Source organism: Oncorhynchus clarkii, chromosome 20 (assembly GCF_045791955.1).
Source record: "Oncorhynchus clarkii lewisi isolate Uvic-CL-2024 chromosome 20, UVic_Ocla_1.0, whole genome shotgun sequence".
Lineage (NCBI taxonomy): Eukaryota > Metazoa > Chordata > Actinopteri > Salmoniformes > Salmonidae > Oncorhynchus > Oncorhynchus clarkii.
This window is the reverse complement of record NC_092166.1, coordinates 65,082,996-65,099,712: the sequence shown is the minus strand read 5'-3', so window position 1 is coordinate 65,099,712 and position 16,717 is coordinate 65,082,996. Positions and strand designations below refer to the sequence as shown.

At 42.1% G+C, this 16,717-nt stretch overlaps 2 protein-coding genes across 2 annotated transcripts in view; one reads left to right on the top strand and one right to left on the bottom strand.

Moving 5' to 3' along the window:
* Positions 1–1,876: 1,876 nt before the first annotated feature.
* LOC139376732 (target of myb1 like 2 membrane trafficking protein) overlaps positions 1,877–16,717 on the bottom strand; it is a 21,936-nt gene continuing 7,095 nt past the window's right edge. The window contains exons 10-15 of the mRNA XM_071119621.1: positions 14,975–15,146; positions 14,646–14,769; positions 14,392–14,470; positions 5,694–5,753; positions 5,209–5,245; positions 1,877–5,125 (exon numbers count right to left, since the gene is read on the bottom strand). Coding sequence (XP_070975722.1) covers positions 4,983–5,125; positions 5,209–5,245; positions 5,694–5,753; positions 14,392–14,470; positions 14,646–14,769; positions 14,975–15,146 — 615 coding nt within the window. The 3' untranslated portion in view covers positions 1,877–4,982. The remainder of the gene's footprint in view (positions 5,126–5,208; positions 5,246–5,693; positions 5,754–14,391; positions 14,471–14,645; positions 14,770–14,974; positions 15,147–16,717) is intronic.
* LOC139376731 (E3 SUMO-protein ligase ZBED1-like) lies at positions 10,388–12,697 on the top strand. Its single transcript, XM_071119620.1, has 2 exons — positions 10,388–10,631; positions 10,784–12,697. The coding sequence occupies exons 1-2, from the start codon at positions 10,497–10,499 to the stop codon at positions 12,446–12,448; spliced, it is 1,800 nt and encodes a 599-aa protein (XP_070975721.1). The 5' UTR covers positions 10,388–10,496; the 3' UTR covers positions 12,449–12,697.

The window sequence follows — 16,717 nt, the reverse complement described above, 5'->3', positions numbered from 1 at the left end:
TACCATGAAAGGATAGATGAGAAGACCGACATCATGTCCATAGATGACATGATAGAGAGCAGGATATTCAACAGTTTCAGAATGTCAGCCCTTGACTTTATTTCTTTCTTGCTCGCAATTGTAAAGACTGAATTACACAGCGTGTCATCACGACACAGCTCTGTGTTGCATGGAAGGAGCATTGCACACCATGTACACACACATGCAATGCAACTACAATGCATTGCAGCCCTGGTCAACACACACACACGCCAGTTTTTTGCTGCTTTGCTATGAGTGAATGGGCTGATTGATGTTAGTTGGTCCCAGTCCCGGTCCTTTCCAGCGCTGCTTGCACATGGCCATTGGCCTCAAACCCAGTTTGGCCAGCAGGGGCTGCTCACAACCTAGAATGGGAACTGTTGTCATGTTTCCATTGAAACTGAAGGGAGAGAGTAGAGAAGCATACTTTATGACATTCATTCTATTCCGTTTTTTACACTGCCGCAATCAGTGGGTTCTACCACAGATGAAAGTTTATCAGTATCTTTGGTACTACTACCTACTGCAAAGATCCATTGTCGGTTATGGAATCCATTGTCCCGGTACCCCTGTATATAACCTCACTACTGTCTATTTATTTTATTATTGTTGCTCCTTAATTATGTTTTTTTTATTCCTTTTTTTTTGTATTCGGCAAATGTGACAAATACAAGTTGATTTGATTTGAGCAGCACATTGAAAAGGGGAGGGAAAAGGGGAGGGGCAAGAGACCATTGAGGTTGATAGAGGCTGGCTGACTGTAGGCCCACTTGTTTTTCATTCATGTTGTTGGTGTAAGTAGGCTTATGAAGTGCTCAGACTGCTCCCTCTACACACATACTTTAATCAAGAGCTCCTTGGTTTTAATAATTGAATTGATTAAGAAATCTCTGTATCTATTTCAATCAGTGAGCGTGCAGAGGCAGCTCTCTTCTCTCAGATGTCCCGTTACCACCATCACATTACTGGACAACACTCAAGTACTCAATGCAGTACTCAATCTCTTGTGGCATTATCACATGTGGTTCTTAGGTTAAGAATTCATAATGGTTTTGATTCCTCTAGTTATTATAATGAAAGTGTTTTGGTGGGATCGTTCAAATCATACACCTTTTCCAAAAATTACAGTGCATAGCGTAGCCTTAAAATAAGGATTGTTTTACAAGATTGAGATGTTTCATATTAGATTGGCTATTCACAGAATTAACGTACTCTGAAAAAGACATGCATATTGCCACAAGAACAACATCCATCCATCGCAACATGATATAGATTCATACAATGCAAATAATATTAAGATTTACCTTCTAAAGTGAAATCCACACGGTTATAGAACAGAATAGAACTTGTGGACACATGTCCTCACATGAAGTCAGCTATCATGTGTAAAACATGAGTTGTACAATATAGCACACCCCTCTTTTTGACCGGGCAAATACAGCAGGCAGAGTGGAGCAGAATGTGAAGAGCCAGCCATGTTCTAGGATGAGGCGATCCTAAACGACCAATGGGAGAGCCCCTAGATGACTGTCAGTTAGGGCCTGCCCCCCCAAGGAAGGAATGGGGCTGAGAAAGAAAAATGGCCAAGGGGTGAGGATTGGAGGGGATACAGTGGTTCCACAACAAGATGAATGGTCAGGGGTTACTATAGGCCAACTTACACTAGTGTACTGTCTGTGAGGCACAAGCCATGGCAAGGATTCCTTCTTCTCCACAGAACTGCACAGTAATGTACTAGGATTTAAATCATGCACCGCCAAAACTGCACACAAATGTGTCAGACGAGGTGACAGACTTGAATCAACATAAAACTATAGTATGAAAAAAAACAACTACGAAATAAAGTTGGCACATATCACCTACTACTATAGTTTTTTATTGGAGTTCAACACATGCACGAGTCAAACAATATAGAGCTAGATAAAGTCAGGAAACAGCAGCAGCCAGCACACACAAACATAAACATCCCTTTATGTTTTACCATACACACATATTCTTTCTAAGAGCAGGCTTTGAGGTGACCACCTAGCAAGCTAATATTTATATTTGCCTTAATTATACAAGATCATGTATAGACCCATAGTTCCACTGAGCAAGCCAGACCAATATCAAGCAATACATTTTATACTATGCATATTGGATTGCACACACAGCAATATATTTTTACTCCTCCAATACATCAAATGTACAGGGCTACTGTCTCAGCGTAGGGCAACAGTTGTACACACACACTTAAAGTATTCCATTCAGAGAGATGGGGAAACCTTTTAATAATGTGCAATGTCAACATTTCTATCAAAGAGTCTTTCGTTTAGCAATGTACTGCTTGTTCATCAAACCATGGAAAAAATGTAACTCAATAGGGTTATTTGCTTACAGTTACAAACAAACAAACCAATCACAGAGTGGACACTTGTCATAAATAGTGACATTAAAAGTTACTGTAGAGTGAAATTCATCTGGAAACATTTACATGATCTTTACCATTGAATCAGCATAAGACATGATCAAACTCCATAAAACAGCAACAAAACATGTTTAACACACAATTAACATGAAAAACCCCAATCTCTCCCGTAAAGAAGTTAATGTCATTCTACTTTTGTACAATAAAACAATTTCAAAAACAGAGATCAGAAGAAAATCCTAAATAAATTATTCCTACACTTGTCAATATTTTTGCAACATTTTCCATTGATTACAGATATGTTAAATATACCAACCCGCTCAACTAGATATTTTAACAATAAAATAAGGGTAGAATAAGGTCGTGAGTGACTATCAAGTGTTACATTGTTTTAAATTCATTGTGATTGTATGAAACAGCACGTGTATTATCATCATCAAGAAAGAGAATAAAGATCTCGGTTTGCAATACTCAATGTTCTTGCTCATACTAGTAAGTAGTGTTACCGTTTCTGAAAACATGAATGTCACTTTTTCTAAATGGCGAGAGTCTCTCGCACAGCCTATCCCTCTTTTCAGCACCGTCACCGTTTTGATCAGCGGATTAGCCCAGAGCTAACTGGCTAGCATCGGAGTGACGTGCCAGAACAGCTAGCAAGCCAACGAGAGCCAAGAACAGGACATGGTACATAAGAGTCCAGGTGATTAAGCAATAAAATAAACAACCTTTGACGCTCCAACCAGAGACCAAACAGATCCCCGTTCCTATATTTCCTTCATGATATTCATAACCATCCCTTCTATAGGTTCATTTTATCTCATCCACTTTGTAAAACGTTGGTCCATAAATTGTTATTATTCAATACCAGACATACAGTGTTCAGTCTGTTCAGGTTGTAGTGAAGACTACTAAAACAGGGCTTTAACAAGAAACGGTTATCCTTCTCAGACTGACTGATACAGTGTTACGCCTGACTGAATCTTACAGTATGATACGGTAGTGCGTTCACTATGGATGTGATGCAATCATGCTTAGGCCACATGACGACATCTAGATGATGCTTTCTCATCAGCACTGTACCTGTACTGGTCCTTCAGCATATGGATACACAGAAAATCATTGTCAGGTAAATGGTACTACTTATTTGTTAAGATAAACATAACACCTCATTTAACATAACAGTGCATTTTCTTAAGTGACGTTAATTATTTAGTTGTCTCACTTAAAAAAAACATCATCTGAAAATAAATCAGAAATCGTATATAAATCTCCAAAATAACATTCCAGATAATCTTCTAGAATTCTAAGCTGGTAAAATAGATCAATCTCTAAAGGCGTAGAGAAGATGATAGCATCAATCCCTAGAAATACTTCATCCCTTGAAAGCAAAATGCCCTGTAGTGTAATTCTGTAGTGGACAAATCACATATCCACTTCCCTTTTCTATTGATACCCTTTTTGGGTAAAGGCTGTGAAATGTTATATCCAGGTAGACCTACTGTAACAGGCTCCAATGCCATCATAACAGATCTCCCGTCATCCACCATTTCTTTACCTTATTCTGCTTGATTGAATATACACACAGCGATTCTACATGTCATTATGTTACAGTTATACAACAAAGCCACACTCAAAACCATGAAGTTAAATTGATGAAATAAGACAACCAGAAAATATCGACTAGGAATGAAACGCATAGTCAAAACATACAATGATCCAGCATATTCCCCATTAATATATCTCATCATATTTTAATGCTACCTTCCCCCATCTGACCTACAATAAAAAAGGTTAACAATAATTGTACCTAGTTTTCATTGAATTCCCTTTGACGACCCTTCAAGGGATTGAAGGGTGGATGGATCTGATAATGCATGCAGTAGATTAGGGGACGACAGGATAGGGATGGCTTCTTGCTGCCATAACGGAGCAGAATATGGGTAGTCCTGTAGGTTGGGTATGTCTCATATTACCCTTCAGAAGAAGACCAGCCCCGGGACAGGGTGAGCTGCTGGTTTATAAAGACGGCCGTTGTTGTTGATACTCCACAGTTCTTCAGAGGCTGGAGACTGTTCCAAACCATCAACTGTTAGATAAGGAATGTTGATTATGGAATAACGTGGCGGTCTTCTCCCGAATGAAGCTGGTCTCTTTCTGAAAGAGGGGGGATATCAAAATCGGGGGTTCCCTTTGTAGTGTAGTAAATCAATGCGTTGCTGGGTAGTAGAGGGTTAGTTTTGAAGGTAGAGAGAACCAGAGGGGGAGGATGAGAAAGTGTGTGTGCTTGTCACAGATAAAAGTCTGGGGACTGAGGTCGCTGGCCAGGTCAGAAGTTAAGGTTAAAAGGTCTACTAAGCGAGGGGTTTTCAAACCTCTCCTCTGGGACCCACAGTCGTTCTATGCATTTGAACTATTCAAGATCTAACACACCTGATTCAACTTGTCAACTAACTATCAAGCCCTTGAATAGGTGAATCAACTCAGCTAGTTCAGGGCTAAAACTAAATTGTGAAACGTCTGGGAGTCCCCAAGGAGAGGTTTGAAAACCACTGTACTAAGCGAACAGGGCGTCATCTGGTCTTTCAGCCTTCTTCTTGAGTGTGCCTGTAGTTGCACCAGGGTCACCACTAGGGGGCGAGGGGAGGCTGGGCACCGTCTCTGCTGCCTTCGCCCGCTCCTCCAGAAACTTGTCAAACTCTAGAAGTGGAGGAAGAGAGGGATCAGAGGAGAAGAGGTAAGCATATTACACATGCTAGCCAGAGGTGAATCATGTTTCCTACCTTCACTGGTCACCCCCTCTTCTCCCTCATCTCCTTGCTGTTGAGGAAGTGAAACAAAGTTACACATTTGTCCCTCACTGACCAAAGTGTGGAAACTATTTTAAGGACAATCCGAACTTACACAACCACCCTCACCACAAATCCATTTACGTTAGAGAAGTTCAATAAATACAAAGTATTACCACATTCTTACATCAAATGAATTTAGAAAAAACAACCATGCACCAAAGAGGACAGAAACCCTTCAATACTGAACTAATTTGTTCAAGCCAAGACACACCGGTAGTATTGAAGTCTACACAGGAAGCTACAATGGATCAGACACGTGATTGGTCAAGGATGAGGAAATGTGTTGAAGGACAAAGAAAGTGGAATGTGTTACAATTAGATTTCTGAAGAACAAGCAGTCCAAAAGTTGAGGGATGCAACAGGAATAAAAAGGAGAAGAGAAAAGAAAAGGCAGAATAAAATCATGATGGTCTCACCAAGTCGGTACACAGCCACTCCTCTATGTCATCCATGACAGAGGATTGGCCAACGGGAATCTACAGGGCAACATCATGGACAAACGGTGTAAAAATAAATAAAAAATATAAAAAAATCCAAAAGAAAATGAAACAAATGGTAGAGAAAACACAAAAAGAAAATCAACTTAAATATAATTGAAATATGATGCAAAACCAAATACTAGAAACTCAAAAAACGAACAAAAATGCTAACAAACCACTGCATTTGATAAAATGAGACAAAGACCTCTGCCATTGATCAATGACATGAAGAAGTACCAATGGCACACATGAAACAGAGAGCCATGTGAAGGCTTTGCAATGCCATGCAGTGACAGTGAATATGAACATCTTGAAGGCTGTATGAAACTATGTGGGTGTGGGATGGACATGCACTAGATGAGACTAGTCTGAGTTAGTGTAAGCTTTGGAAGATTGGTTATAGGAGGCCAACAGCGCGCACACACACACACCACGGCCAAGCATTGTGGAAAATAATGTATTGCCCATAGGGCTGACCCCATTTAGTCGACTGGTCGATTGTTTGGTCGATAGGCTGTTGGCCAAAAAATATTTAGTTGTTGATCGATCGCAAATTGATAAAAAAAAACATTTGGGGGGCACACGAGAAATCTGTGATTCACGCCTGTCTCAGTGAGTGGACTAATCCATTGTGCAGGCCGCAGGGATGGCACAATCCATCACTAAGGCTGATTATACAGCATACTCATTAGACAGGTGCACCTTGTGCTGGGGACAATAAAAGGCCACTCTAAAATGTGCAGTTTTGTCACAACACAATGCCCCAGGTATAGCTCAAGTTGAGGGAGCGTGCAATCGGTATGCTGACTGCAGGAATGTCCACCAGAGCTGTTGCAAGAGAATGTAATGTTCATGTTTAACATAAGCCACCTCCAACGTAATTTTAGAGAATTTGGCAGTGCATCCAACCGGCCTCACAAATGCAGACCACGTGAAACCACGCCAGTCCAGGACCTCCACATCCGGCTTCTTCACCTGCGGGATCATCTGAGACCAGCGACCCATACAGCTGATGAAACTGTGGGCTTGTAAACCCAAAGGATTTCTGCACAAACTGTCAGAAACCTTTAAGAGAAGCTTGTCTGTATGCTAGCCTTCCTCACCAGGGTCTTGATCCGACTGCAGTTTGGAGACGTAACCGACTTCAGTGGGCAAATGCTCATCTTCGATGGCCACTGGCATGCTGGAGAAGTGTGCTCTTCACAGATGAATCCTGTTTTCAACTGTACTGGGCAGATAGCGTGTATGGCGTCGTGTGGCCGAGCAGTTTGCTGATGTCAACGTTGTGAACACTGCCCCATGGTGGCGGTGGGGTTATGGTATTTGCAGGCATAAGCTACGAACAACAAACAAAATTACATTTTAAATTGATAGCAATTCGAATATTAAGTGGGTATCGTCAGACGGGACCACAGTGCCTCCCGACCCCTCCTGTCTCAGCCTCTAGTATTTATGCTGCAATAGTTTGTGTCGGGGGGGGGGGGGGGGGTCAGTCTGTTATATCTGGAGTATTTCTCCTGTCTTATCCAGTGTGAATTCTCTCGCTCTCTAGCAGGAGCAGTAGAGATACTCAATGATCAGCTATGAAAAGCCAACTGACATTTACTCCTGAGGTGCTGACCTGCTGCACCCTCGACAACTACTGTGATTATTATTTTTTGACCCTGCTGGTCATCTATCAACATTTGAACATCTTGGCCACGTTCTGTTATAATCTCCACCCGGCACAGCCAGAAGACTGGCCACCCCTCATAGCCTGGTTCCTCTAGGTTTCGTCCTAGGTTCTGGCCTTTCTAGGGAGTTTTTCCTAGTCACCGTGCTTTTATACCTGCATTGCTTCCTGTTTGGGGTTTTGGGCTGGGTTTCTGTACAGCACTTTGTGACATCAGCTGATGTAAGAAGGGCTTTATAAATACATTTGAGATACTGTGACGAGATCCTGAGGCCCATTATCGTGCCATTCATCCACTGCCATCACGTTTCAGCACGATAATGATTAGCACAATTTCGTAAGGATCTGTACACAATTCCTGGAAGCTGAAAATGTCCCAGTTCTTCCATGGCCTGCATACTCAGACAGGTTTGGGATGCTCTGGATCAACAGTGTGTTCCAGTTCCCGCCAATATCCAGAAACTTCGCACAGCCATTGAAGAGGAGTGGGACAACATTCCACAGGCCACAGTCAACAGCCTTATCAACTCTATGCGAAGGAAACGTGTCACACTGCATAAGGCAAATGGTCACACCAGATACTGACTGGTTTTCTGATCCATGTCCCTACCTTTTTTTTTATAAGGCATCTGTGACCAGATGCATCTTCCTATTCCCAGTCATGTGAAATCCATGACTTATTTAAAATGACCAATTTCCTTATGGTTCATATAACTCTGTAAAATCTTTTACATTGTTTCATGTTGTTTATATGTTTGTTCAGTGTAGCTTGTTATCTTGATGTAGGCCTATTTTTCATTCTAAATTAAAAACTCATGTTCCAAATACATTTGTAGATAACAGCAATGGAAGGGTGGATTTATTTTCTGCTCCATCTGTCAGAAAAGGGAGTAGGTGTACTAGTTATATAGGGCAGGTTGTAGGATGACATTATGAAAATATTCTCTAGTTTTAGCCCCTAGAGAGGAAAACTATGAAGCAAGAGAGATAATATCCAGGCCTTAATTGTAATAACATGAAACCTGTTTCTTTGAGAGCTGTGAAGACATGTCTGCAGATGTATTTATTAAAGATTTCCATTAGCTGCTGCTAAGGTCGCAGCTGCTCTTCCCGGGGTCCAGCAACATTAAAGCAGTTATATACAATAAAATATTACACTTAACACGTTTCACAACACATTAAGGGTGTTCCCTCAGGCCACTACTCTTATCACATATCTACAATGAATCCCAAGAGACTGCTTGCACATCCTTGTATGCCATTATGTGTATTTATGTAAGCAAAATGTTGTATACAATACAAAACATACTACAGCTTCAGCAGGCCAATCCTTCTCCTAGAGGTATGCAGGCTTCTGTTCCAGCCCAGCACTAACACACCTGATTTAACTTATCAAACCTACAGGAGTTGATAATCATGTGTATTATTGCTGGGCTGGAATAGAAGTCTACTCACCCAGTAGATCAGGGAGTGGAGCAAGTTTGGCCCCCCTCGCATATGGACTTTTTTGTTCACCAAGTAATTATGCTTTCATAATAGCCTACTTACTAAGATGTCTAAAATGTACAAACCCGTTAGATTGTACATTTTGATTCATTGAAGTGAAGTGTTTCATCTTGTTTTAATTGTTAACTTAAAATATTATTCAAGATGAACTAGTGTTAATGTTCATTCATCACAGATCACAATTCTGCAAAAACAATTCTCTAATTTGTGTTGCTTCCTCAAATGAACATGACCTTTGTGTCCAGTTGTGAGCTCTCCAAATGGGTTTTATTTGATTGTCACCGTCTCAGGATATCAGCCATGTGAACCCATTGTGCAGCTTATCATAATGTCATGCCTCACCAATGCAGCCATAGGCCTACAGTATGATGACATAACTGGCCTAACGGATATGTGCAATCAATATGCCCATTGTCATTGTACATCTGAAGCAGAGAACAGCTAAACTCAGTTTCCATATTGATGAGATCGATAATGCATGAGGCTAAGCATGCATGATCATAATTTCCTACATGATGATTTTTATGACGAAATTGTCTAGTGCAAGTACAACCCTTGCATTCTAGGTACAGTACATTTTTTACAAATCTGACTATTTTTAGGCTAATTAAAAATGTAGAAAAAGAAAAATGTTGCGTGAGGGGATTTGTAATTCTACCTTGTTTACTTGCCGAGAATGATTTTAGAACACAGAGACAAAAATCTGAATATGAAGAATGGCATGGAGGATTGCAGATGATGTTGATCAAATCAAATTTGCCACATGCACCGAATACAACAGGTGTTCAAATCAAGAGATTTGCAAAGCTACAATTTCCTTTACCCAAATTACCCATTCATGTGAAAGGTAGGCCTATTTATTTTACAGGAAGTAAGCTATAATTATCAATGTCATTAGACAATGAAAGAGCCATAAGATAATGGGAATCATAATGTTAAGATACCATAACCCAATTAGTAGGATATTACATGGGAAATGCAAGCTTTGTAAATTATACACTGTTATAATTTGTGTTACTGGTGATTTCTATCCTTTGGTGGGAAATCTCACAATTTGTTGACTTTGATCATAGTTTTGATGTCTAGGTTGCTTGATGTTCATAGCTAGCTAGCAGCACAAGCAAACATTGATGTGCAAATCTCTTCACCCAGCATCAACAGCAAAAATCTCTGCAATCCTCCATGCCATTGACCTTCAGATTTTGTCTCTGTATTCTAGCAAAGCAAAATCATATAGAATTGGAAAACCCGACACAGCAATGATTTACGTTCCTCCATCTGCTTGTCAGGAACTAAATGACAGGTGGAACTGTTCCATAAAAGGACGATTTTCAAGCAAACATCTGCCCCTCACCTGATTGGTTAACAGCAGCGGTGGCCGCGTATAATTTGCATAAAGTAGAACTGAACTTTATCGCGCCCCTCGCCTTCCCACAATTCCCTGTGCTGCGCTCCCGTTGAAAATGAATGGGGGCGGAACTTGGAATCGAATTTGGAAGCGGTGTAAACCCTACCAGTACATACCGTAGCTTCTTCATACTCTTATTAGGCCAAATTAAGACATGTCGAAAAGGTCTGTAGTATGGCAGCATTTCATTGTAGTAATGGATGACGCCAAAAAAGTGGAATGCAAACTCTGCAAACAGCGGTTTGCTTATCATAGTTCGACAACGAATATGACATATCACTTGAAAACAGTAAGTTAGCATACTTTGTTTTTCTAGTTGCATGCTAAAACAGTGACAGGGTTTATATGCATGTGAACATCTCCAAATAATGTAATAACAATGGTATACATAATTAATTCAAATGTAGGCCTACTTAAATGTTAAACTTCGTGTATTTATAGGCGCATCCCCAGTACAGCACGAGCGCCTCCACTGCTAGCTCAGGTTTAACCCAAACCACCTTGGACCAGAATTCCCCAATCTCAGAACAAAGAAAGCGAGAGATAACGGATGGTATCGTGGACTTCATTGCCTTGGACATGAGGCCCGTTAACCTGATAGAGGGCGTGGGATTTAAGGATATGATGAAAATCTTGGAGCCTGGTTACACTGTTCCCAAGAGAGAGACTGTTATGCATGCTCTGACAGCGAAATATGAGACCACAAAAGAGAAGGTTTTGGAGTCTATCAAAAACAGTCAGGCAGTAAGTTTTACAACCGACATGTGGACCTCACTGAGGATGGAGTCATACATGACCGTAACTGCCCATTTCATTACGGAGGCCTGGGGACTGCAGTGTCTTGTGCTGGAGACAAAGCAAATGGAGGAGAATCACACCGCCGCCACCATTGCGCAGAGACTTGGAGAAGTGGCCGACAAATACGAAATCCCAGGATGTAAAAGGGTCGCTGTGGTACACGACAACGCCGCAAATATGATTTTGTGTGCAGATATACTGGGGCGGGAGGAGAAATGGGCAGGCGTTAAAGGAATCAGATGTGCTGGACACACCTTACAGCTGTGCATCAACGCCACTCTCAATCAAGACCCCATCTGTCGCACTGTGGTTGCAGCCAGACTCCTTGTGGCTCATTTTAAGAAGCGAACAAAAGCAAGAAAGGGACTAAAGGAGAAACAAAAAGAACAAAAGGTGGTTGAACATGTCCTGATCCAAGACGTTTCCATGCGGTGGAATTCTTCTCAGACCATGTTAGCGCGTCTGATAGAACAGAGATTGCCTGTAACAGCAGTGCTCTCCGACCCCAACTACACTGGGGAAAATGAACGCAACCTTGATCTCACCCTAGCGCAATGGAACATGGCAGAGGACATTTCAAATGTGCTGAAGCCCATTGTCACCCTGACTGAGCTGCAGTCCGAAGAGGAAAATGCATCCTTATCTGCAACCATACCCATGCTGGCCAACCTCAAACGCCGCCACTTGGCACCAGTGGAGGACGACAGCCCCACCACTAAGAGTCTTAAAACAAGGCTGGTGGAGGAATCTGACAACAGATGGCAGCTCAAAGACCGACTATTTGAGAGTAGTATATACGTCCAAGCAGCAGTCGTAGACCCCCGCTTCAAGCTGCTTTCGTTCCTTGACGATGCAAAACGGGACGTAGCCTACATCAAAGTGTCCCAGCTGGCCGACCGGTTGAGCGCTGAGGGAGACAGAGACAGCTCTACACCCACGGATGAAGAGGTACCCGCACCAAAAAGAAAAAAAACAGATAAGGAGCGGGAGATTGATATGCTAATGTGTGGAGATGAGGGAGAGAAAGAGTTTCCGGGGGATAGCAAAAAAGAAGTTAAGTATTATCTCCAAGATAGAACGAAAGTCGACGCTGGACCACTAGCTTGGTGGGGGAAAAATGAGGACAGGTATCCGAGGCTGGCCAGAGCAGCGAAATACCTCCTCTCGATTCCGGCGACCTCTACTCCATCAGAGCGGATATTTTCCAAGGCAGGGTTTATATTCAATAAAACGAGGAGCTGCCTTCTGCCCGAAAATGTTGACAAGCTGGTGTTCCTGTCGCATAACTTGAAAAGATTGGGGAAGTAGGCTATTAAACGGCAGCCCAGGTCTATGTGAGTAAGTAGGCTAGTCCGATACAGTTGACAGATGGAGAAGATGAAACTATTATGCTAAATGTTTGGAATAGCCCATGCTTATTTTTGTAGCCTATGCAAGCCATTTTATATGTTCAGCATTAGAGTTTAAGCTGATTTTGATACCATTTGGGGCCACACCTTGTTCTTTATTTTGTTATTCATGTATTTAATTCATAATTAAACATTTACTGTTTAATGTTTAACTCTGTTGATTGAATACTAGGCCTACTGGCTGTACCTGCTGATTTTCATTATTTTAATTAAGCACAATTTAAAATAGTTCCATTTGTTATGTTCTTAATTGGATATTTCCATTTTGCAATATCATATTTGAGAGAGTCCGTGATAAGCTTAGCTTTATTTAAGCTAGGCTACTGTAGGTATAATTCAGATTGTTAAGTACCATGATAAAGACACTAGAAAGTTGTTATCTGATTGTGGTAAAAACAATAAGGCCCTGTGGTGTTTAAACAGAGGTCCAGAGAGACAAATTAAATGCTAATTTCTAGTGTCTTGAGAAATAGACATGGGCAAATTTACAAGGCTTTAGATGGGCCTTGCAGAGTTGCATCTACTATGTATGGTACAGTCCAATCTGTTTCAGGGCCATGGCCATTCATACTGTACTACACACCAGTGTGACATAATATACACACATTATATATTCAATTAAACAACCATTTTGTACTCCCTCTGCTAATGTGAGGAATTTCCTAGTACAAAAATCTGGACTCAACATGAGAGGCTGAAGTAGCTCTCTGGTTTGTGTAGACATCCATACCCACACCTGGAGTCAGAGCCGGCCCTAGCCTTCTGGGGGCCCTAGCCACCTTGGTAATTCAACCATGATTAGTAGTAAGTTTAGGTAGCTGGCTAGACAATTTTACCAATAAAACATCATTAAATGTAGCTCATATGGGCTAATTGAGTGACTGACAAAGAGGAAAAACTACTGATGCCCAACCACATTTCAAAATTGCACTTTGTGTATTCTACTACTACAACTCTCAAAAGTAAGTTGAGCCCCCGACTGAGTTATTAAAATGTTTATTTGACTTGCTTCTAACATTAGGGGGGGCATGTCCCCTTCTAAAGTTCTAAGGAAAGGGGAATGGAACAATAATCAAATCAACATCAAACGGCATTCTCTCAACCGGCAGCCTTTTCCTGACATGGCAAAATTGTCTGTAGCAGTTCCCCACTCCTCTGCCACAGGTGTGTTGAACTGGCTCATTAGGAGTGCTGTTGTGGGGTGCGGCCGATGCAGTGGCCCTCCAAGGTGCTGAACTGAATCTTCAGTGAGCTTTCTCTCCAGCGTTGGCTAGCGGTTGCTCTCCACGGTTCTGAAAGATAATCTTCAGTGCGCCGTTGAATTGGGTCGGGAACAGGTTCTTGATATCTGACTCCCTCTTTCGTCATTTGTGTCTTAATTATTTCAACAGTGCGCTTAAAGCATCAGAGAAGCTCAGTGCATATAGTTTGTTTCTTAAAACACATAGGGTGTGTATGTATGGGAAAAATGCATATTTAAATAGTTCCACCAATCGATTGGACGGCCGACTAAGATTATTTATTATTTTTTTTAAGTCGGGGAGAGCTTTTGACAGTGTAACAGCACATTGAATGTAAAAGTTAAACGTCATCCTTAGTGATGTTAGGGACGGCAGGTAGCCTAGTGGTTAGAGCGTTGGGCCAGTAACCGAAAGGTTGCTACATCGAACCCCCAAGCTGACACGGTACAAATATGTCATTCAGCTCCTGAACAAGGCAGTTAGCTCACTGTTCCTAGGACGTCATTGTAAATTAGAATTTGTTCTAAACTGACTTGCCTAGTTAAATATTATTATTTTTAATTAGTGCACTTCTCAAAGGTTGGCCAGCCAGAGTACTCACCCCACCTGCAGGCTGCCGCCTGACTTCCAGAAGAGGCAGCCCAATCCCACATACAGCATTAAGGTCCTCTAGAGGAGCTCTGCCAGGAGAGAGTTAGTGTTTAATGACCAGACGAACACAACATTCAGATAGAAATGTATTGTGTAGAACATATCAGTCATGTAGAATAGAGAATTGTGTATGCTCGATCCATTACAAGCCTAGGAGGTAAGGGCTAGTCTCTGAACGGGATACCAAGTGCGATGCGTTCTTACGTCACGAGTGTTTCGGTGGTCAGAGGCAGAGCTCCGGTCCTGGTCTGGGCGAACATGTCAAAGTCGTCCTGAGGCTTACAGCTGGGCAGAGAGCTCAGAGTGCTGCTCACACTGTCACCCACATCTGAGTCACAACAATAGGACATCAGTTATATTGTTCAGACATAATAAAATGTGAATTGCATGTGTTAAGAACATGTTATATTGCTGAAGGACCTGGTAAACAGTTCAAAGAGAACAAATGAATCAGCACTCTTACAGTAGATTTGTCTTTTACTAAATAGACTTGGATGGGGCGTATGTACTGTAACAGTGTCCAGGGAACATACCAAGGCCGGCTAGCCGAGAGGCCAGGGAGGCAGGTGAGGAAGGCCGTGCAGCGGGGGTGATGTAGAAAGGGGGCAGGCTGGACGGGGGAGTGGTGGTGACCATGTTGCTGACGACAGCAGGAGAGCCAGGGCCCAGGTCTATCAGGTTGTCCTCTGTAGCCTCACTGAGAACCTGCAAACAAAGGGGTATGAGAATGAGTGTGAGAGTGCACGTGAGAGAGTCAAATCAAAATCACATTTTATTAATTACGTGCCAAATAAAAACAGGTGTAGCGTAGACCTTAGTGAAATGCTTACTTACGAGCCCCTAACCAAAAATGCAGTTAAAAAAAAATACAGATAAGAATAAGAGATAAAACTAACAAAAGTAATTAAAGAGCAACAGTAAAATAACAACAGTGAGACTATATACAGGGGGGTACTGATACAGATTCAATGTGCAGGGGCACCGGTTATTGGAGGTAGTATGTACATGTAGGTAGAGTTATTAAAGTGACTATGCATAGATGACAACAGAGTAACGGTGGTGTAAAGGGGGGGGGCTGAAAATAGTCTGGGTAGCCATTTGACTAGATGTTCAGGAGTCTTATGGCTTGGGTTAGAATATGTTTAGAAGCCTCTTGGACCTAGACTTGGCGCTCCATGCGGCAGCAGAGAAAACAGTCTGACTAGGGTGGTTGGAGTCTGACCATTTTTAGGGCCTTCCTCTGACACCGCCTGGTATAGAGGTCCTAGATGGCAGGAAGCTTGACCCCAGTGATGTACTGGGCCGTTCACACTACCCTCTGTAGTGCCTTGTGGTTGGGGGCCAGGCAGTTGCCATACCGAGCAGTGATGCAACCACCATGCTCTCAATGGTGCAGCTAGAGAACCTTTTGAGGATCTGAGGACCCATGTCAAATCTTTTCAGTCTCGAGGGGGAATAGGTTGTCGTGCCCTCTTCATGACTGTTTTGGTGTGCTTGGACACGTTGAAGAGAATGAAAGACCACTTTTTGGAGCCCACTCCAAACCGACTGACAATTACATTTCCCATTAGTCACTACAATAAACAAAGCGATGAACTAGTCGCGAAGGGGAACTACACAAAAAGGGCCCGACACCTGGCATTAGTTTTGTTCATCAATTTGACCAACAAAATGATTAGCTAGAACAGAAAGGTTCAGGCAAATAAAGCACATACGAATGTGTGAGGTCAGGGAAAATCCTAGGTTAGCTAGAGAAAAGCATGAATATGCCCATGAATGAGGAACAGTTGTAGTTTGTGGGAGTTTTGGTTAAGGGGGTAGGTACTCAGCCAGAAACAGTTAGTAAGATAAATGCAATAAGATTTGATTGTGGTGAAGAATGAGCTGTTGTGTGCCTCTATGATTTTTCATTCATTTGTGCGCAGCGCCTAGTTACCACAGCAATGAACTTTGCACTGGGTGTTGGTTTTTCTTTTGCCTGTGTAAGAGAACCTTGAGAAAGATGGGTGGTTGTGGGGTAGGGGGTATCTTTAGACATTCGGTAGATGTTGCCCCTTAGGCACAGATCTACGATCAGTTTACCCTCCCTGAATCCCAACTTTAACCACACAGGGAGGAAAAATAAAAACTGATCTTAGATCAACGTCTAGCGGCAACTTCATTATACTCCTAGTTTTAGACCGTCTCTGGGTCAGTTACTGAGGGGGCTGTGCAGTTAAAACATGCCATATGGAGCAGATGGGAGCAGGGTCAATATCATTCATTGATGTTTTAAC

Bases quoted from the DNA above. Each gene is read 5' to 3' on its own strand.
- LOC139376731 (XM_071119620.1), top strand. From the start codon at position 10,497: ATGTCGAAAAGGTCTGTAGTATGGCAGCATTTCATTGTAGTAATGGAT. The intron at 10,632-10,783 runs GTAAGTTAGCAT...GTGTATTTATAG, and splicing joins TGACATATCACTTGAAAACA to GCGCATCCCCAGTACAGCAC.